Raw genomic sequence first — 21,417 nt, 5'->3', positions numbered from 1 at the left:
ATGTTTCAAATTCAGATTAATACATGTTAATTATTACATTTGGGGGCTGTCAGTGTCCACTGGTCCAAATTTGAATAAAAAAACCTTGGATGACATTATTTCAGCAATGACCAACATGCTGCTCTTAATGCTCTGCTTTTAATTAACCAACCACATCACAAAACACTTCTTGTAAAGAAGTGAATGACTTGTATGTAAATCCTCGTGTTCTAAACCTTTTCTATTTCGTCTTAACAAACTGGTCCCAACAGGTTAAAGTTAATATATAATCATTCTCAACAGTGAAATTGGCAAACGTGCCCCCATACAAATGGACTATAAACTCAAAATGATTGCCCACTTACATTTTCTGTGTGCTCAGAGACTTGCTCCAAAGAATATTGGTGTATGATTTTAGATCATTTTATAATGATAATGTCCTATAATGCTGTGATGGAAAGCATCATTAGTGTTGGCATGGCATACTGGTATGGCTCCCTTATAGTCTAGCTCAATTCAAAAATTGAGAATATGGTGAAATCAGCAATGAAATATTCACGCAGGGGAGAATATCTCTGCCGAAAAAACCCTAGTCACACATAATTTAAAGGACCAATCAACTTACTGTATCCATAATGTTACCTTCAGGTACATGTTACAACCCTTACAGGGCGAAAGCACAGCTGCATCTACACTGAAAGAACTGAAACGTTGACTCTAATTAAATGTATTAGGTTAGTTGAAAGCAATAATATTAAGTTGAACCTAATAGAGTGCCACAGTGACGCGTCCTAAAACTTTATAATTTCTAATCATAAATCTATCGATCATAAATCTATCGATTAGATTTATGATTCGAAAATTATAAAAGTAAGGTAGACATGTGGATATTATCCGGCTGAACAAAACGTGATCTGTCTCTTCAATGTGTGTCTACCACAGACCTTATTTCGAGCTATTTTCCAAAATCATGGAGAAATTGCATTGGTTTTTGTCGAAGGAACCGGAAGTGGTAAAATGCTAACTTACTTCCGGGTTTTAGGACGCGTCACTGTGGCACTCTATATGTCTTATTTTTAACTTAACAGTATTGCTTTCAACTAACCTAATACAGTGATATGGAATGTGTTGACATAATACATTTAATTAACGTAATCGTTCATTTCGGCTTTACAGTTACTTAAAACATCATTTTGATAATGTATTGATTATTTTCTCTTACTGCACATGTGTAATATTTAATCATGTTTTTGTTTCAGCTTTCATTGTATTTGAATGCCTATTTAATACTTTGGCTACACATTGTTTTAAGTTCAATGCAGCTGAAGTACTTTTCCCTGAAATGCTTTACTGATGTTCCAGAAAATCCCATGGTTACTTTTCTAAAGCTCATTACCAGCCCACCTTTTTCTTTACTGCTGAAGTATTTCTTTACAGACTTTTCCTGGTCTCATCTCTCCATGTCTTTACAACGTGTGAGAGTATTTGCGAAAGCCACACCTTTCCATGTTGGACAAAAACTTTTGTTGAGCCTGCAGAGGGAGACAGTGTCCAAGTGAGTTGTTTTTATAAGTTATTCTCTTTTATTTATGTTTTCTAACTATCTACAGTATATAAATCATACTTCTTTTACATTTTTGCAGCAGACATGCATTTCATATGATAACATATAGTTCATCAAACCATCTGGAGCCTCCACTAGGAGTAGAACAGTAGCACAAACACATGAATCACACTTGAGTGAATGAATGAATGACTTGCTGATCCATCTTTGTCACTGCACCTGCGATGTTGATTCAACCTGCGTTGCTTCTATCATGAACTTCAGGGCAATTTACCAAACAATGTTGGATTAAGATATTTGAATATGCCACTGTATATAATAAAGTGTGAATGTGATTAAGGATACACCACCCTCGAATGCAGATCAAGCTGCAATCATCTTAACAAATAAACATTCATAACTATCTGTCATTTCTATCACATACTACATTACATGTTACTTGTTAGTAATACATATCAGTGCACAATCTAAACCACAGTCTGTGGAAAGTGTATTTGTCAGTTAATTAATAAGCTGGCTATGTCACTAGACTCGCTAATCATTTCCTAATCTCATATTCCACCACCTTGTTGAACACACACAACTGAAATCATATTTTCTCTATAGCAAATATTCTAAAATAATCAGATTTGCAATGATTTTTCAACAGCACTATTGAGACTCACGAAGGAGCTCATTGCCAAAGAGTGTGAAGAAGAAATGATGCGAATATCAGACTGACAGACGCGAAGATGTGGTTCTGTCCGTTCTTTGTAGTCTTGGCAACCATGGTCATGGGTTTAGTCGGTATGTTGTTGTTGTTGTTGTTGGTGTTGTTGTTGGTGTTGGTGTTGGTGTTGGTGTTGTTGTTGTTGTTGTTGTTGTTGTTGTTGTTGTTGTTGATGTTGTTGTTGTTGTCGTTGTGGTTGTTGTAGTTGTTGCTGTTGCTGTTGCTGTTGGTGGTGTTGTTGTTGTTGCTGTTGGTGGTGTTGTCAGTGGTGCTGTTTGTGAATGGCTGGGTTGAATTCAAGGGTTTTTTGTTTGCCCTTGTGAGAGACTTGCCATTTGATCTCTGTGTGAAGGGTAAAGGAGGAGACAGAGGTTTAAGACATAAGATTAAATAGAATGTAGCATAATCCTGCCTATTATTAATTGTTGTTTCCAATTCAATTTAAATGAGGAATACAGGTGGAGAATATTGAAAGATTTTTGACATTTCACTTTGATGAATTTGTTTTATTTATTAACTTTTTGTAGAAATTGTCCTATTTCATCTTTCAACTCAATGTTTCCTCTGTTAAATATATTTTTGTTCAGGCTATGGTTCATTTCTACCCTATATCTATATTATACAGCCAGTAAAGAGTATGTTTACCTGGATGAATCCCAGCAGAGACAGCGAGAACAGCCCCAGGACCAGATACTTCATGTTGGAAAAGAGATGACTTCCTCTTGAGGACAAGAAGACAGCTGGAGATATCTTTTGAAAGCCTCGCTGTTTTTTTAACAATTATAAAAATGTTTGTCTTTTCCTTCAAGGTCGGGTCGGTCATAAACTTGTGTATCCTTGCTGAGAGCTTTTTAAGAGATGTTTTTCGAGAGTGTTGCCTTTTATAAGGCATTCGGATTTCACCTATACCTTTTCCCATCCAGGAAGCCTTTCCTCAGTCTCCACCCAGGCTATGGACTACAAATGCAAAACTTCACTGTGAGCCAATTGAAAACAACAAATTAATTGATGTAAGACATAACTTGTCACTGCCGTGGTATCCGTTCATATCTGGGTTTTGTTATTTATTTATCTGTAGAATCAATCTAGAAGTGAGCAAATCACAGATAAAAAGGCTACAGGTACTTCAAGATAATATCTATAAAGGCTTCACCTTGAATGAAGTGTTAAATATAGCACACTCTTTATTTAAATTGTTCAGGAACATATTTGTTGATCTGAAAAACTTGAGTTCAATGATAAACATACATCTGATCAGACCTTGGTGATGTGCATATTCATACATCTCCTGCATTTAAACCACACACTGGGTGCGCATCAACACACTTTAGCAAATGTATCCAACTCAAATGTAAAATACACAAATTACTTTCTTTACATTTCCACAATAGCAATTCCCCTGTTGTTTTTATCTCTAATATGATGTCACATTTAATTGATTTTGCACATAGACTACTCGAGCCAAAGTGTAAGTCATCCTCATACTTTAACAGTCAACAGTTTGCAATAATCTTCAGATAAACTGAAATACAGTCTTGTCAATGGCCCAAAAACAGAGTTATATAAGAAAACAAAAACAGACCTTTAAATGCAGTTCAAGACGAGCAGCCTTCATTTGAATGTGATGTTGTTTGAATATACAATGGGGTATCATTTTAATATTAAAAGCATGATGCAAATAAAGTGGCAGCTGTGACAGTACCATGTCTAGTTTTATTGAGCGCTGCACCCCAAAAAACTCCCAACATTTTCATACCAGATGCTGATATGTTATATGCCATATCTTGTGTTCATGTTTGCTATGTTTGATTAAGATTCGTTTTTATATCTGAAGCATAGAGTTATACACCCATTATTGAAATTGTGTGGAACATTCTTGATCAAAAGTGGGAAAAATCTCAGTACAAACAGAACACTGCACAGCATTATTATGATACAGGTATACAAAGAGTGAGGAATACAATATTGCCATTGAGAAAAAGGGTGAATCTGTGATTTCTTTTACATTTTTAGAGCAAGGCACACCCTATGAGAACAGTCACCAGTACTTGACTGCAGGGCCCGAAGAAAGAGGCAGAGGTCGCAGCTGAAGAGTGATGATGGCAGGCGTGAGCTGGTGACGAGGCTCCAGAGGACTTAGTGGGCTGCCGTGATGAAGTGATGGGGGTGGTTGTAGTGGTAGTGGGCGGGGGGAGACCTGCGGTGATGGGTGCTGACATGTTGTTGGAGATAATAGGACCAGAGGTGTGACCAAGTAGTGGTGTGGTGTTGTTGGAGGTCACTGTTGCATTTGCTGCAGATTGCTCCTATCAAAAGAACACAACAGTTTGCATATGTAGATGTGATAAATCCAGAGTCACTTTATATTTAAGAACACAGGGGGGCAATGATTAACCTGTGGGTTTTAAATTGGATACTTTTTATTTGTATTTTAGTACAGAAAGTGCCGCCCTTACAAAGCATGTAGTTTGGCTTACTGCAAATTGTGCCTGGATGCAGCCATCGTGGTATGTTATTGCATGGCATACTGCATTTTAAATGGATGAGGTTTAATTGTCCAAAAAGTTTTGCCTTTCATTCATGTGTCTTTTCATAACCACTATTCCTTAACCTCAGTGAAAACCATAATGGGTTTAAGGAAAGATGTATAGCAGAAAAAGGAATATGTTAACATTTCTCTCATACAAATAGTGGTATTAAGGCTAACTGGAAATCGGTTATAGTTCCAGCCTGTGGCTTCCTCTAAAACCACAAATTGTCTATCCCTGAGCCACTGTATGGTAACCTGTCCTGATTTTAGCTCTTTAAAAAACGCACAGCCATGAGATTGATATGGAACTTCACATTTCATTCTTCCACAAATGTTAAGCTATTCCAGTAAACTACGTGCTAGTGTTGACTGTTTTCATTGAACCCTACAGTATATTAAATTCCTCCATTGTACAGGAGGCAGAAATCCTAGACATAGACCTTATACCACTAATAAGCAGGGAAACAGGTCACTTGAGTGAATTAACCTTTGGGAAACAGAAATGTAACATGTGTTCACAAATGTAACAAAGATTAAAACTTTAAAAAATGGCTTCCAGAAGCAGACATTACTTATAGGCATGACAATTGTATAATAACAGTAATAAGAAGACTACATTGCATCACTTGGCTAATCTTTCTTTCTCCCTGCTTTTAAAGGACACCAATGTATTCTGCTATTATTTCCCGCCTGTGTTTTACTATCAGCCGATGACCTACAACGCACTCTGTGTCGACGACAAATGATTCTGCACCATGCGAAGGTCAAGCACCTGCAGGAGGAGATTAACCACAATTTGCATGTGCTGTGGTTTGAATAAACCTGCAGTACATGCCCTTAACTGCATGTCCTCTGCACACAGTGTATCTGCATCTGTCTCTTGGTTGTTTTTCTTGCCCATAGCCCAAATCTAAACTTTATTTTTCCTAACAGTAATATGCAGTTTTCTAAAACTCCAGTGGCAGACACCAAAAAGCTCCCTCCAGCTAAAAGAAAGGATTAATGAGGGGTGACAAAGTAATTTAGGTCTAATGTATTCAGTTTTACTGATTTATAGAAGTGGAGGAGCTATAAATACATTTCCTGGACTGAATTACGCAGATGTGGAACAATTGAAATTTAACACAAGTGACCACTCAGTTTTCCGAGGAATTTGTACCAAAGGTTAATCTAAGCCAATGATTAACCCTCGTAACTTTTGCAATTTGACATGCTATTTAAAGATGAGGTTAAACTAGAGACATGAAATAAGCCGAGAGCCAAATATTTGTTAACTCTTCATTAAGTGTTAAAGTTTTGCAAGAAATATATTTAGTTTCAGTTAAAAATGAAATCCAAACGTCCCCAAACGTCCATCCAAATGTACTATCTATTTGTTTTAAGTGTTTCCATTTACCTCCATTTGCGTAGACTTTGAGACGCATTTACATGTTGCATTCACCTCTGACTGAGAGTCAGCTGTGTGGTGTTTTGACCTTCCCATGAATTCCCTTTCCAGACAGTGTCAACAATCAGAGAGACTGAACTGTTAGGCCATCTCTGCCCATCACAGCCCTCTGAAATAGTCAGGTCCATCAAAGAGTCCCTCACCTGAGTGCAGCCCAGTATCATGAAGATCAAACAGGCGGAGAGGACCATCATCTTTGTGTTCTCCATCTTCAGGTGTGCTTTACAGCCGTCCCCAGCCTTTAATCTGTCCTTTTATACCTGCCAGCTTTCCATAACACTGATGCTGATAACTGTAGGTCGTCATGGAGGGAAAAAAAAATCATGTGCTTGACTTTTCCATTTTGCCCTGTGGTGGTGGTGTTAATACTGAGAGAGGTCAGGTGAAACGAAATAGGGCCTGAGACTCAATCTCACACTGAGTTTTAACAAAAGCAGATATTCAAAGTTACCTTAGCTAGATTCACATTTTGTTTTTAGGGCTTTGGCAAATACGTGTAATTACAAAAAAATGTCTTAAACCTTAACACTGTATTTATCCCAGGTTAGGTAGTATTTGCAGATAATTATAAAGGTATTCCCTTTAGAGTTACGTGTCTCCTTTGTGCCACATGGTGAAAATAAAGAAACAAAAAAACGTTACCACTTTACATTGTGTTAAAATGTGTTGGGCTTAAATTGGTCCTACCTAATGTTTTATATTCTGTTTTATTTGGTTTTCAAGCCCCTAAACCTTCTGTTGGTTTTCACTATCGCTGCTCTTATACTGTTTGTTTGAAATGTTGTTAATAATAAGCTAACAATATTCATACCACTTTAAAGTTAACGATAACAGAAAAGTTAATAATTATAGTATTAGGAATAAGGAGCTGTTATCGTGTCGAGCAGAATAAACAAGTTCTGTTCTTGCATTCTGAAACTAAAGTGTAGAGGTTATCATAACTTAATCAGTTTGTAATTAATCATAGTTCATAGACTAGAATCCTGCTCCCTAGCTGGCACCCTATATCACTTTGTTAGAAACAGAGCACTGACTAAAATGTTGGTATTTGTTTCACCTCAAATAACATTTAAACATATCTATTTTTGCCAAAAGCAAACAGACATTGCTCTCCATTTAGACTGTATACTCGTTTGAAGATGAAAGAGGGAAGGGTGTGACAGAGAGGTTTAAAGTGAAATTACAAATTGTTTACACTCTGTGTGTCATGAGTTTAGCTTCCAGATTTTAACTGACTGTCCACAAATGCAACCCACAAATTCACATATTCAGTTCTTCAGTCCACAACCCATTTTAGTCTGATCATTGCCACACAACCTGAAGGACAGAGAGGGAAACCACCCTGTGCGTGTAACAGGATGTTCTGGTAGCTATGACAGCGGAGCAGAGTCTTTGTAATGATTTATCAGTTGTGTTATCACTGTACTGCACATTCAAATACCCCTTCAGATAAGCCCATGCTGTCATCAGTGCTACTGTGTGGTTCATTTGTGGCACTGTGATGTGTATCTACATATCTGTGTGTTGGATTTGCTCAGAATCAAGATATTATTCTTTGCCCCCTCCTGATATTTAATATGCTATTGACTTCTCTTGTAATCCATGTTATGTCTGATAATCAAAGTGATTCCTACAATTGTATCTTTGTTTTTTGCTTTAAAGGTCAAGAGACATTTTAAACTACAAACCACAACTCACAAACTCAACTCATGATGTACTTCCTTATCAAGTCTAGCCCGTCGAACAACCTTTGATCTTATGTAAACCACGGGAAAAGTCAGCCACACTGATTAAACAAATAAAGAAAGCAGGTCAGCACACATTATAAATGATTTGCCTTTACTGAATCTCCCTGGGCGGGCATTGCTTCAAGTCTCCTTCAAATGATCTTCATTTACCCAAACAAGTCAATATTATTGCCCATCGCTCATTTATGTAATTTTAATTAATTATGAGGTAAATAAAACATTTGAATAGATAAAATAAAAAAGCAATATATATAGATATTCAAAATGTAAATAATATTTATATTTGATAAACATGCAAATACTAGCTTACTGTCTACCCTTTGTGACATGTACAAATAAAACACCATGGGGACTTGTACATTTTTTAATGCAGGACTTTAACTTGTCAATTATTATTATTATTATTTTTTCAGACTTTTTTTATTGGGTTTTCAGACAAATAACAGGCAACAGTAGTATACAGAGTATCAAATTGGGCTTTAGGTAATACAAAAACAGGTAAGAAATACAAGATTAGAAAAGGAGAGTAAACAGCGCACCTGTCTAGTAAAACAAAAACAAAAAAAGCCACAAGCAAACAAAACAAACACGATAGGTCACCTCTGTCAGTTAAGAAATGATCTTGATACATGGCAGTTGTAAATGAGTGTTCACATATACTCGTACATATATTGAGTGCAAAGCAGTAATACACCAATTAAGTCATTCCAGCTAATTAGGCGTGTCTAGGAGTTTGTCAGTCCGGGATAGTATCAAAGGTCATTTTATCAGTATATGCAAAAAATGGTCCCCATGTCTTCTTAAAACGAGCAGACGACCCTCTCAGCGTACATCTCATTTTTTCCATATTAACAAAGAAAAAGATATCTCTAATCCAGTCCTGATGGGCAGGTGAAGCTGGGGATTTGCACTTGAGTAGAATCAAACGTCTAGCTAAGAGGGTAGCAAAAGCTACAAAGTTCTTCTTATAATTTGGCATTGCAGGCCTAATGATGACTCCGAATAGGGCAATGATTGCAGAAGGCTCGACAGAGATAGAGATAACCTGTGATATTGTATTGAATATTTCAGACCAAAAGTTATGCAGAGAGGGGCAAGTCCAACACATATGGATGTAGGTAGCCGGAGGTTGACGGCATCTGTCGCAGACAGGATCAACGCCGTCATATATTTTGGATAACCTGACCTTAGTTAAGTGATAGCGGTGAAGAACCTTACACTGAAGCAATCCATGCCTAGCAGAGATGGAGGAGGAGTGAACCCGTCTCAGACACTCATTCCAAACATCTTCTTCTATTTCAAATTGTAAATCACCCTCCCATTGTGTTTTAATAGTGTGCAGTGAGACAGGGTTTAGAGAGTGGATGAGACCATACAAAACAGAGATATTGCCTTTCATAGTTGGTAGTGGAGTCAAAAAGGGGTCGACAATAGCAGCTGCTGGTAGGTTAGGAAAATTAGGGTATGTTTTTCTAACAATACTACGAATCTGTAAGTACCTGAAAAAATCACGTTTAGGAAGAATAAACTTGTCGGAGAGCTGTTGGAAAGATAAGAATACTTTATCTGCGTACAGGTCTTTTATTGATTTGATACCACAAGCATGCCAGGAGGAGAATGTTTCATCTGATAAAGAGGGTTGAAAGAAAGGGTTCGTTGCTAGTGGAGCGAGGAAAGAGGGGGTCTGAAGGCCAAAATATCGCCGGAATTGTTTCCATATCTTCGAGATGAAGCCAGAACTGAATTGCTCTCAAGTTAGAGGCCCAGTAGTAAGTTTTAAATTTGGCAAAGCCATTCCCCCAAGTAGTTTTGGCCTCTGAAGCAAGGCTTTACGGAGTCTTGGCGTCTTCCTGTTCCAGATGAATTCAGATATTAATTTATCAATCTTACAAAAGAAGGACTGCAGAATAAAAATGGGTAAGCATTGAAAACAATATGTACATTTGGGGAGGATATTCATTTTGACAGAGTTGATACAAGCTGCAGCTAGGGAGAGATTTAACACAGACCAGCGTGCAAAATCATCCTGAGTTTTGGTAAACAACGGGAGAAAGTTAGACTTAAATAAGTCTTCGAACCGGGTTGTAACCTGAACACCCAAGTACACAATGCTATCTGAGGCAACCTTAAACGGAAAATTATGCAGTGGGTAGTTTCTACCTGCCAGATTCAAAGGTAATATTTCACTTTTGGTTAGATTGAGTTTGTAGCCAGATATACGGCCAAAAGAAGTAAATATGTTTAGAGCAGTTGGGACTGATACAGAGGGGTCAGAGATATACACTAAGAGGTCGTCCGCCTAAAGCGAAACAGTATGCTCAACACCATACCTGAGTACACCTTTAATATGTGGGTGTGACCGAAGAGCCACTGTGAGTGGCTCGATGGCAATAGCAAACAGAAGGGGACTCAATGGACAGCCTTGCCGGTTAGAGCGGTGGAGGGGAAAATGTTTTGAGTGGTCGTTATTGGTTCTAACAGAAGCCATGGGCGAAGTGTATAATAGTCTCACCCAAGAAATAAAGTTATCACTAAAACCACATTTCTGTAGAGTAAAGAACAGATAGCTCCACTCCACCCGGTCAAAGGCCTTTTCTGCATCCAGTGAAATTAGGATCTCTGGTGTGATTGAGGAAGAAGTGTTGTACAGGATATTGAAGAGCCTTCTAAGATTAGTAAAGGAGTGCCTGCCACGGATAAATCCTGTCTGGTCGGGGGAAATGATAGATGGAAGAACTGATTCCATGCGCATGGCAAGGAGTTTAGACTGAAGGTTTAGGTCAACTGGTAATAAACGTATTGGTCGATAGCTCGTAGCCAAAAGAGGGTCTTTACCCTTTTTTTAAATCAGTGAGATTGTAGCTTGCATGAGAGTTGGCGGGAGTTTAGAGGACAGAAATGATACATTAAACATATCAATTAGGGTTGGTGCCAATTTATCAAAAAATGTCCTATAAAATTCGATTGGGAATCCATCTGGCCCCGGACATTTCCCGGTCTGCATAGAAAAAGCTGCATGTCTCAGTTCCGCTGTACAAAATCTCCAGGTTCATTTTGAAATCTATAAAGAGAGACTTGGCCTTTATAATTTGGAATTGAAAAACGCACAACAGTCTTTCTTCTCTGACATCATTACCAAAAACAAAAACAACGCACGTGCCTTGTTCGCTACCGTCGACAGACTAACAAACCCCCCAGTGTCAGTAGCCTCTGAATTTCTATCCACCAGGGCCTGCAATGACTCTTGCAGGGACGCTTCTGGGACGCTTCTGGGACGCTTCTAGCCGTAACACGGCGCGTCTGGTGGAATAGCACCTATTGACTAGAGTGGCCGCGATCGCTGTGAACGCCGCGGCGCAGCCGTAACCGCGGCCGTAACCGCGGCCGTAACCGCGGCCGTAACGCGGCGCAGATGGACCCGGTGGAATCTAGGGGTTATGCTGCGTTCACACCGGACGCGATGCGATGTTTGGGGGCGGCGCGATTACATGTAAAGTCAATGCAGAGCCGCGGACAGACACGAATTCGCTCCGGTATCAGTATGTTGTTACTTCGGCATCATTTTGAAACTTGTATTACAATTAAATCACGGTAAAATATGTACATTTTGTTGTAGTTGTAGTCCCCTAGCCAGCACGTCTTGTTTGAATGATGCGAGTAAACACAGCTGACAGCCGCGGTGAAACTCGAGCGTTTAGAGCGCTGCGATAGGAGCGATTAGAGCGAAGCAAATATTCGCATCGTGTCCGGTGTGAACGCAGCATAAGCTTTGCGCGGAGAGCTCGGTGGGCTCGGTCGAGTAGGGGCGTCTCATCCAGCTTCAGTGTGTCTCGTAGCAGCTCTGCAACAAAGTCGGTCGGCCGAGGACCCTCCAAGCCTTCTGGAAGTCCAATAAGACGAATGTTATTCCTCCTCGACCTTCCTTCTAAGTCCTAACACTTGTCACTCAGTAATTTCACCTGAGCTTTGAGAAAGTTCACCGTCATGTCCAGCTCGGGCAGTTCAAGGTTCAAGGTTCAAGGTTCTTTATTGTCAATCTGACATAGCTACAGAGTAATTATGCAGTTGAAAATCTTATGTCACAGGCTTCTCCAACAATGCAACATAATAACATAACATAATAACAATAAGAGCATGAGCAATACAAAAATAATAATAGTTATAAAAATGAAATAAAGTTATGATGTGGAATAGTGCAGTATGAGTCTATATACAAGTTATTGGAATGATATATATATATTAGGTATTAGATACATACTACTGAGTAGCAGTTGAATGTTTGAAGTTGTTTCAACAGTTCAATTTTTTAACAGTCTCACTGCCCGCGGGAAGAAACTGTCTCCGAATCTTCTTGTCCTTGCCAGGATGCTGCGGTAACGTCTGCCAGACGGCAACAGAAAGAACAGTTTGTGGCTGGGGTGATGGGGGTCTTTGATAATCCGTAGTGATTTCTTACTGAGCCGCTGGGAGTAAAGGTCCTCCATGGATGGCAGCTCCGTCCTGGTGATGTGCTGTGCAGTTTTCACCACCCTCTGTAAAGCCTTACGATCGAGGTCGGTGCAGCTGCCGTACCAGGCCGTCATGCTGCCAGTGAGGATACTCTCTATCGTGCACCTGTAGAAGTTGCAGAGTATCCTGGAATCCATTTTGAACCTCCTCAACCTGCGGAGGAAGAAGAGCCGCTGTCGAGCTTTCTTGGTGATGATGGTGGTGTGAAGAGACCATGTCAGGTCCTCAGTGATGTGGACCCCAAGGAACCTGAAGCTTTTGACTCTCTCCACCGTAGTCCCATTGATGGCGATGGGGGCGTGTCCCTCTCCCTGCTGCTTCCTGTAGTCCACAATCAGCTCCTTTGTTTTGCTGATGTTGAGATGGAGGTTGTTCTCCTGGCACCAAGATGTCAGGTTTTCGACCTCCTCTCTGTACGCCGTCTCGTCATCGTCTGTGATCTGGCCGATGACGGTCGTGTCATCAGCAAACTTCACGATGGTGTTGGAGCTGTGTGTGGCCACGCAGTCGTGGGTGAACAGGGAGTAGAGGAGAGGGCTGAGCACGCAGCCTTGAGGGGCACCGGTGTTGAGAATCAGGGTGGAGGATGTGATATTTCCCACCCGCACTGCCTGGGGTCTGCCCGTCAGGAAGTTCAGGATCCAGTCACAGAGGGCGCTGTTGAGCCCGAGGTCTCTGAGCTTGATGGCCAGCTTGGAGGGCACAATGGTGTTGAATGCTGAACTGTAGTCAATGAACAGCATTCTCACATATGTGTTCCTGTTCTTCGGGTCCAGGTGTGAGAGGGCAGTGTGGAGGGTGAGGGCTATGGCGTCGTCTGTGGACCTGTTTGCTCTGTAGGCAAACTGCAGGGGGTCCAGAGATTCAGGGAGGGAGGAGGTGATGAATAATTTGACTAACCGCTCAAAGCACTTCATTATGATAGAGGTGAGTGCTACTGGGCGGTAGTTGTTGGGGCAGGTGATGATTGTCTTTTTGGGGACAGGAATGATGGTGGAGTGTTTAAGACATGTGGGGACTACAGACTGCAGCAGGGACCTGTTGAAGATGTCTGTGAACACCTCTGCCAGCTGAACTGCACACACCCTGAGAACACGGCCAGGGATGCCATCAGGTCCAGGAGCCTTGTGTGGGTTAACCCTTTTAAAGGATTTACACACATCTGCCCTATTTAAAACAAAAGGGCAGTGTAGCTCCTGGTCCCTCTGTACCTCCACAGCCTGGCTGCTCTCAAAGCGTGCAAAAAAACTGTTTAGCTCATCTGGGAGAGATGCGCACGCAGACACTCCCGCAGCACCCCCCGCTGCTCCTTTGTAGTCAGTCATTGTCCTTAGTCCCGCCCACATATTCCTAGTGTTACAGCCTTTGAAGTCAGATTCCACCTTGTCTTTGTACTGTCTCTTTGCATTTTGAATTGCTCTCCGGAGATCATACCTAGACTTCCTGTACTCCTCCAAATCTCCCGCTGTGTGCGCGAGAGTGCGCGCTTTCAGTTTGCCGCGCACCTCACCGTTTACCCAGGGCTTTTGATTTGGGAATGTCCGTACAGAAACCTTCGGTACCACGTCATCGATGCATTTCCCAATGTAGCAGATGACAGTGTCCGTGTGTGTGTTGATGTTATTGTCCTCAAACACAGTTATCCGTGCTCACCCGCTCCAGTTCAAGTATGGTCCGGTCATGGGAATTAAGCCGCTGTCGTATGGGTTCAACTGTATTTTCTAATTCTTGCTTTACTGAAGTTATCTCAGAGCGAAGTTCAGTGGCCAATGAGTCAATTCTCCCGCATATTACACCCTTCATGGAAGCGAGCATTGATTCAAGCCGTTCCCAGTCGGGGGGGGTTAGCTTGATTAGCATCTAGCTTCGGCAGGGGGTCAGGGTCAATCGAGGGCGAGGCTTTGGAGCGGCCTCCTCGCGATGTATCCGTCTTCGGTGCAGGCGACATAGCTGGCTAAAAAGTGCAAAAAATACAATAAACTTGTGCTAAGGCAAATAAATAAAAGGTATCAATAAGTGTCTGTGAATAAGTAGTGCTCGTAGTTTGACTTTAGTCACAGCCTCATGGAGCTACGAGGAGACACGTCTTACATGGTGAAGAGCAGACCGGAAGTCCCCTCAACTTGTCAATTTTAACAGAATTTATATCATTCTGAATACTTCCAAGACTACTGTGCTGTATTTAGGTTTTTTGTAGTTCTGTTTTTTATTTAGTACAGTAGCCTACAGGCCGGAGACACAAACATGGACATAACAACAGTATAGAGAAGATGACATTCACATTGTTAAGGTTGGTATTTACAATGACAACTTCTGTCTCCATCTAGTGGTGAAATATGTGTCCTGCACTAACGGGAAGTGACGTAAAGAAAACAATAACGTGCAGCGCTCTCTGAAAGAAAGCGGTGGAGAGGTCTCATTATGTTTTATTTAAAATAATAAATACTCAAACTATTTGTTGCCATTACTGGAGCAAGAGGGCGATATTTGGACAGCATTTATCTGATAGAAGATCATTGAGGTAAGCAGTTATTTGCACTCGCCGCCAGGTAGATAGCTAGCTAGCGGCTAACTAGCTAGCCTCAGTGTCTTTACATTAACATTACATTGTTTCGGCTAGCCTGTTTAGCCACCAAGACTAGCCTTTGTTGCTGTAGTACCTTTGGTTTAGTGGGTGGTTCAATCATATACCTGTTAGTGTTTGTTATCAATAACAGTGTGAGGATAGTAGATAGTGTAGAGACACGTTACACCGTCAGGACTTTGTGCAAAAGTATATTTTGAAACTCCCGGTTATTCTAATGAACTAGCCCGGGTTAACGTTTGTGAGTAACCTTAGTACGTTAGTCCCATTCTAGACATCAAGTTGGTTCTGAGTACTAAGATCACATTATGTATTGCACTGGTGAGAAAAGTACTCAGATATTGTAAAAGTAGAAGTAGAAGTACCAGAGTGTAGGAATACTCTGTTACAAGTACAAGTCCTGCTGCATACAAAAGGTTATTCAAGTAAAAGTATAAAAGTATTAGCATCAAAATATACTTAAAGTACCACAAGTAAAAGTAGTCATTATGCAGATCTGCCTATTTCAAAAATAATATATATTACATGTTTACATATTACAAGTGTTATCAAAGCTGGTAAAGGTGCAGCTAGTTGTAATGACTTTGTATACTGCAGGGTAGCTTGTGAATTTACTCCAGGTGTAACTAAAGTCTGATTTAAGAGTTGATTATATTTCACATCATTAATCCAAATCTGCAAAGTCACTTAAGGTATTCATTAAATGTTCTGGAGTAAACATACACAATTCACCTTCAATTGTAGTGGAGTAGAAGTACAAAGTAGCAACAAATTGAAATACTCCAGCAAAGTACAATTACCTGAAATTCTTACTTAAGTACAGTACTTGAGTAAATCAATTTACTGGTAATGACTTTACTGTTTCTTGTGCATTTAAAGTGTCCCTATCATCCCTTTCCCACAGACCTGCTGAGTGATGGCAGCCTCATTGCCTCAGAAGCCAGGGATGGCAGGGATGCCCCCCCAGCAGCAGCCCCACCTGGCCCCCCCCGGAGCTGCCTCGGCCGCGGGGCAGCAGCCCGTGCCCCCCCAGGGAGCCCTGAGGGAGATCTCCCCGGTGTTCCTCTGCAGGATCGGACAGGAGACCGTCCAGGACATCGTCACTCGCACCATGGAGATTTTCCAGATCACACGAGCAACGCAGGTACTGGATATATGGACTGAGCTGAAGATCTGAATTAGTTTTACTCCATATGTATGAGAACTGTGGTGTGAATGCCTGGTTTTGCATTAGAGCACATAGTCACTTATTTAGTAGGATCACCTGTTGTAGTAAAACCATGTGGCTACTTTTGAGAAAAAAACTTCCTTTTATGAATGTAGTGTAATAAAGACACATTTAAGAGCCTATAAGGTGTTGTTTAGGGTGTTGCTTATTTTGTATGAATAATAATTAAAACATGACAATTCCAAGGAGCATTATTTTAAAGTTCTAATAGTCGCAAAAGCTCACATATGATGGTCAAACAGTTACAATAGAGAAAGGTTTTCCTGTGAGAGAGAATGGAGTAATCAATAGTGGATTGGAGAGGCTTTGTCCACCTCTATCTACATTGATGAGCGGGCCATAACATTTCAATTCAGGACTTTACTGTTACCTGATTGAACTTACGTTTCACTACAGAGTAAACTACACTCTGCTCTTCCTGTATTGTGTGTTTGGAGGTTAACCTTATGGCTGTTGTGTTTTGCTTACAGGGATCCTTTCTCATCTGTCAGTCTGCATTATCACCCTTCCCTGGTGTATCTGCTTAGCATGCTCCTCAGCATCTGTCTTACTAAGTCTTCCATCTCCCCTCATCTCTGTCTGTAATTGTCTCTCACCGTGTTTCTCTCACCTCTCCCAGCTTGTCCTTGTCCATTTAAACTGAGCAAGCTTTTTTTTCTCTAATGAAACTCCAACAGCAAAGGACCGTGGACTCAAACATTTAGTTGTCATGCATTTCACAGTCGACACAACACCATATACATTCTATCACATCAAATACGGCGTTAAAATATTGAAAAAAGGTGGAATTCTTGACAATGTTTTACAGTTTCAGCTTTTAACCACACAGAAAACCAAGAGTAAAAACTTGAATTGTATTCTGTCTTCAGACTCTTCTGATTATAAGAAACTCATTTTTGATATCTGCACATGTAAATGATAGTGAAACTGACAACAGATTCTGTGTGTTTTGTTTCCTTAGCTTCCTAACGGTGTGACCCAGAGCCAGGCCATGTACCAGGACCGCTTTGGGAAGCTGCAGGAACACCTGAGGCAGCTTGCCCTGCTCTTCAGGAAGCTGCGGCTGCTGTACGAACGCTGTGTGGAGATGACCTCTGACCTCCAGGAAGGACCAGCAGAGGTCAGGAAGGGACCATTCAGTCCTGCTTGGATATTAGTTTGATGTGTATTTCCCTTTTTTCTTGAACGAAATAAATGATAAATATATCTTGAAACACATATTTTGCTGTCCTTTCATTAGGGCAAGAGTGAATACATCTGCAAAATAGTCAGTTTATCCTCTGCCTTTTATCAAACCTCTTTTCTGTCTGCATCAAAACCCAATGCATTCAGGAGGGAATAACTGTTTTCCATGTTCTCTGTGTCCTCAGATTCTGCCATACGTTGGAGAGGAGCTTCTTTCTGTCAAAGTGGAGCCCTGCAGTCCTGCTGTCAACCAGGAGAGGAAAGAGGTTCTAGAGGTGTGTTCCTGTTTTTGGTTTTCGTCACAAGTATTAATCACCAGCAGTTACTTCACACGTATTTACTGCACAGAGAGGAGTAGTGTGACAGCGACACCTCCCTATGCTGCTGTCAGGTTGCAATTAGTCGTTATATTGCACTATTATATAAAACTCATGCTGTAAGGTGGTTACTAATTGGGAGAAAGTGCCACGAATTGCCAGATATTTCAGTGGGACTTGGTCTAGCAAAATAGAGAACATCTAAAAGCAAACACTGATGAGCTTCTAAATCAATTCAATATGATGTAGTGAAGTCTGACATTGTTATACTTCTCAGTTGACTTCTCATTAGGATTTGAGTTTAACCAAAATATGTAGCTTTTAGAGTCCCCTGCAACTTCCTCTAGGTGGCAGTGCAGACACAGGCAGATGCTACTCATTGGTCTTGTGGGTGAAATGCAGGAAGACAAGCATTGTGTGCAGCTTAAATACATTTCAATTCCAGTTAGTGTTTTTGTAAACATAAGAGAGGATTTAGAGTTCCATTGGGATGACGATTTCAAGTATGTTTGGAAATTGCCGTCGGGCAGCCATAGGCAAAATATAGGAAAAGTTTGCCTGAGGCTTGTTAGATTGTTTGTTTTATTAACTACATGGTAGGAAATCATTTAAAATAACTATATTTTTAATCCTGAAAGTCCTCCAGCAAGAATCAAATGAAGCCTCAATAATATATATATTTTGATGGTGGGTATATTTCTGATGATTGTAAGGTAAAAGCTTGATGGACGTCATGTGTCTTTTCCTGCAGAAGGTGCGTCAGAAGAACCAGGAGATGAAGGTGCTGATGGATCAGATGAGGAACCTGCTGTGGGACGTCAACGCCATGCTGACGCTCAGGAAGTGACACGTGCACTCTCTCATGACGAGAAGCATTGCTCTGTAGACGTATGGACTGCATAATGGCAAAGGGAAGGGGAACATCTTTGCTGGATTTGGAATACAGGACATTTGTGTTGGCACTTCATCACTGAAACACTCGCAGTTCGACCAAGAGCTTCTGCTGTTAATAATGTATTATATTTAAGCTGTTAAAGGGGAAATATGATTTAGATAGGATTCATGAGAGCCAAAAGGATACAATTTGTTAACCTGATGCACTCCAACTCCAACATTCTCTTTTTTTACAAGGCAGCTGCCAGGTTTAGGTTTGTACTGTTTGTCATGGTGTTTACTCTAATGGACTAATGTTTTCTTACTATTTAAAACCTGTATTGTCTCAGGTAAGAACACCCTCTTCACAGTGTTTCCCCCCCCGGGTGCTGACTCAGCAGCAGACGGACTTGAATGCATCGCAGGTGATTCTGAGAGTGCAGGAGCTGAGCTGATGACTGTGTTTACAAAAGGAACAATTTCCCCCTTGATTATGCTCCGTCAGTTGTAGAAACACTTTGAGTTCAGAATTGAAATTAGCCTCTTGGCAGCTATGCATCTCAGGTGCTTTGTACATAAGTGAGTGTGTGTGTGTGCATGTGCTTAATGAGATTAGCTTCCTGAGTGCTACACACCTGTTTACCCTGAGGGTGTGCAGACTTGCTTGCCTGTGAATTTATTTTTGTAAACTGGGATGAAGGTAGGCCTAAAGGGGTAATTTGCGTTTTCTATCAAATAAACTTTTTTTTTTAAACAAATCTTTTGAACATGTACTTTCATGTACTGTTTCACTGCGTCATTGTTTTCAATTCCAACCCTGAGGCCAGGCGTGGGAATGCATGATCTGCTTTACAATTGAGATTATATATAAGTATGAAGGCATATCCACCAACACAACATGATGCATATTCTGACCCGGACCTTTTGTATTCTTCTGTCGTTACTCACCAACAGATCATCAGTTTAGCACTCCGACATCACATCAAGGCAACAAAGAACATTCACAAAAGCATGGGGCATGTGATTGAGGAGTTCTTTTGATTGCTGTAATTGTATTTTTTAGAATAAATTGCAGCCAATTAAGTTTGTCCAAACAGGGTTTTCAACCAAATGTTTGCTAAGGAAATAAAATACAATTATTTAAACAGTTTTGACAGTTGTTTAATAAAAATGATTAGTCATTTGATAGAAAATGAATTGGCAAATACTTTTGATAACTGATTTATTTATTTTATTGTTAAAACTTCACAAGCTTCTCAGACTTGACTATTTAGTGCTTTCTTTTCAGTAATGTGTGGTGGCACATTTAAAATTACCGTAAATGATTGGTTAGCTGCCGTGCTAGTCAAAACTGAAAGAATAGGATGGTTATATGTTATTCAATAATGTATACAGGACTGTCTTTTTTTGCCTGTTCACTAAATGTGTTTTACATACTTCATCTCTGCTGAAAAAATGTGTCTTGGTCTCCCATGAATAAAAAAGGGTGTGCCAAGTTAGCGGGAAACAACTTGAAAAGTATGCAGCATGATGCCAGAATTTGCATTTATAAATCACTTTATTGATTTTACAATTAGCATTTTGATGTGAAATGATCTGTTTCCATGGCAACAGTCCCTTCACTGATTGCTGAAACACACACTGACAGCTGGAGTGCATGGCACCAATACCAGTCCCTTCTGGCATGAAATAGCCTTTTCCTTCCCATTGTCAAAGCAATAGCACTGACATCTGAAGAGCACACACACTCTTCCTTTCTCTGCTGTCCAATCGGGATGTTCCTCGGTTGGAGGCCCAATCACAGGGCCTCTTTCATGGCCAAGACATGTCCTCCTTTGTTGTCCTACCACACTGGGAGAATCCTGAGTTCTTATCAAACTTTTATCGGCCATTTCTCTTCATATGTTTATTAACAGTCCACCAGGGTCTGTTGAATGATTGTACTTTGTCCATGTCAGAAATGGGCAAAATCCCACCCACTCCAACCTCTGATCACCACTGATTGGTCCATCTGTCTGTCCAAAAGGCTACTAGACCAGACGTCGATGCTTTCCAGCCCTTCTCTCGATTCTATCCTTCATGTTCATGCCCTCTCCAGGTCTTTGTACTTCTTGCGGAAGACAGACACTTGATCTTTGAAGAGCACGGGGTCCAGGCGAAACTGAGAGTGGACCAGAGGCATGTAGCCAAACCAGTTGGCGAAGGTGTTGATACACTCCTGCCGCTGGTTGAAGTGCTCCGGGTTGGCCCAGGGGACGGTCTTTGTGCCCTGAGAGGTAGGACGAGACACATTTATCATCACCTGACATTAGAGTCAACAGCAATAAACACACCTGAGGAACACAAATGGCTACCAACCTGTGGGCTGGGCAACTCTTTGTACTGCTTCCTTTGGGCCACTTTGATTGGCGGCAGGTGGGTTACCGCGGAGACCAGGAAGTTCATCAGGATGTCCTCACAGTTGGAGGTGCGGTCCACCAGAGTGCGCAGAGACTGGGGCAGGTAGTGTGTGAACAGGTAGTGGTAGTACCTGTGGGGCAGGGGGAGTGTTATACAGGCATAGGTGTCATGTTATCAAAATGTGGATAGGACATCTGTAGTGAGGATAAAAACGTATGTCTTTCAATTACTACGCGGACATCACAGATTACATTTCCAAAAAATGTTAGCTAAATGAGGTGTGTAAATGTTTTCTCTGCTTTCTTTAACAACTGTTTGTATTGCAGAACAGAATTGTCTGTTGA

General features: G+C 40.8%; 2 protein-coding genes across 4 annotated transcripts in view; one reads left to right on the top strand and one right to left on the bottom strand.

Moving 5' to 3' along the window:
* Nucleotides 1-14,861: 14,861 nt before the first annotated feature.
* zgc:114119 (uncharacterized protein LOC619273 homolog) lies at nt 14,862-19,443 on the top strand. 2 transcript variants are annotated; one of them, XM_034124391.1, is made up of 5 exons: nt 14,862-15,007; nt 15,975-16,214; nt 17,260-17,418; nt 17,669-17,758; nt 18,555-19,443. In XM_034124391.1, the coding sequence occupies exons 2-5, from the start codon at nt 15,987-15,989 to the stop codon at nt 18,645-18,647; spliced, it is 570 nt and encodes a 189-aa protein (XP_033980282.1). In that variant the 5' UTR covers nt 14,862-15,007; nt 15,975-15,986; the 3' UTR covers nt 18,648-19,443. The 2 variants fall into 2 exon arrangements, with proteins under 2 accessions (XP_033980282.1, XP_033980281.1); XM_034124390.1 differs by having other exon boundaries at nt 18,552-19,443.
* Nucleotides 19,444-20,212: 769 nt separating this feature from the next.
* The window catches only part of ext1c (exostoses (multiple) 1c), a 73,505-nt gene continuing 72,300 nt past the window's right edge, over nt 20,213-21,417 (bottom strand). For both annotated transcript variants that reach the window (XM_034124386.1, XM_034124387.1), the window contains exons 11-12: nt 21,032-21,203; nt 20,213-20,942 (exon numbers count right to left, since the gene is read on the bottom strand). In XM_034124386.1, coding sequence (XP_033980277.1) covers nt 20,757-20,942; nt 21,032-21,203 — 358 coding nt within the window. In that variant the 3' untranslated portion in view covers nt 20,213-20,756. The remainder of the gene's footprint in view (nt 20,943-21,031; nt 21,204-21,417) is intronic.

This window comes from Trematomus bernacchii, unplaced genomic scaffold (genome assembly GCF_902827165.1).
Source record: "Trematomus bernacchii unplaced genomic scaffold, fTreBer1.1, whole genome shotgun sequence".
NCBI classification, from domain to species: domain Eukaryota; kingdom Metazoa; phylum Chordata; class Actinopteri; order Perciformes; family Nototheniidae; genus Trematomus; species Trematomus bernacchii.
Note: the sequence above shows the minus strand (reverse complement) of the source record. Positions and strands in the feature narration are given on the sequence as shown.

Bases quoted from the DNA above. Each gene is read 5' to 3' on its own strand.
- zgc:114119 (XM_034124390.1), top strand. From the start codon at position 15,987: ATGGCAGCCTCATTGCCTCAGAAGCCAGGGATGGCAGGGATGCCCCCC. The intron at 16,215-17,259 runs GTACTGGATATA...TTGTTTCCTTAG, and splicing joins AGATCACACGAGCAACGCAG to CTTCCTAACGGTGTGACCCA. The intron at 17,419-17,668 runs GTCAGGAAGGGA...CTGTGTCCTCAG, and splicing joins TCCAGGAAGGACCAGCAGAG to ATTCTGCCATACGTTGGAGA.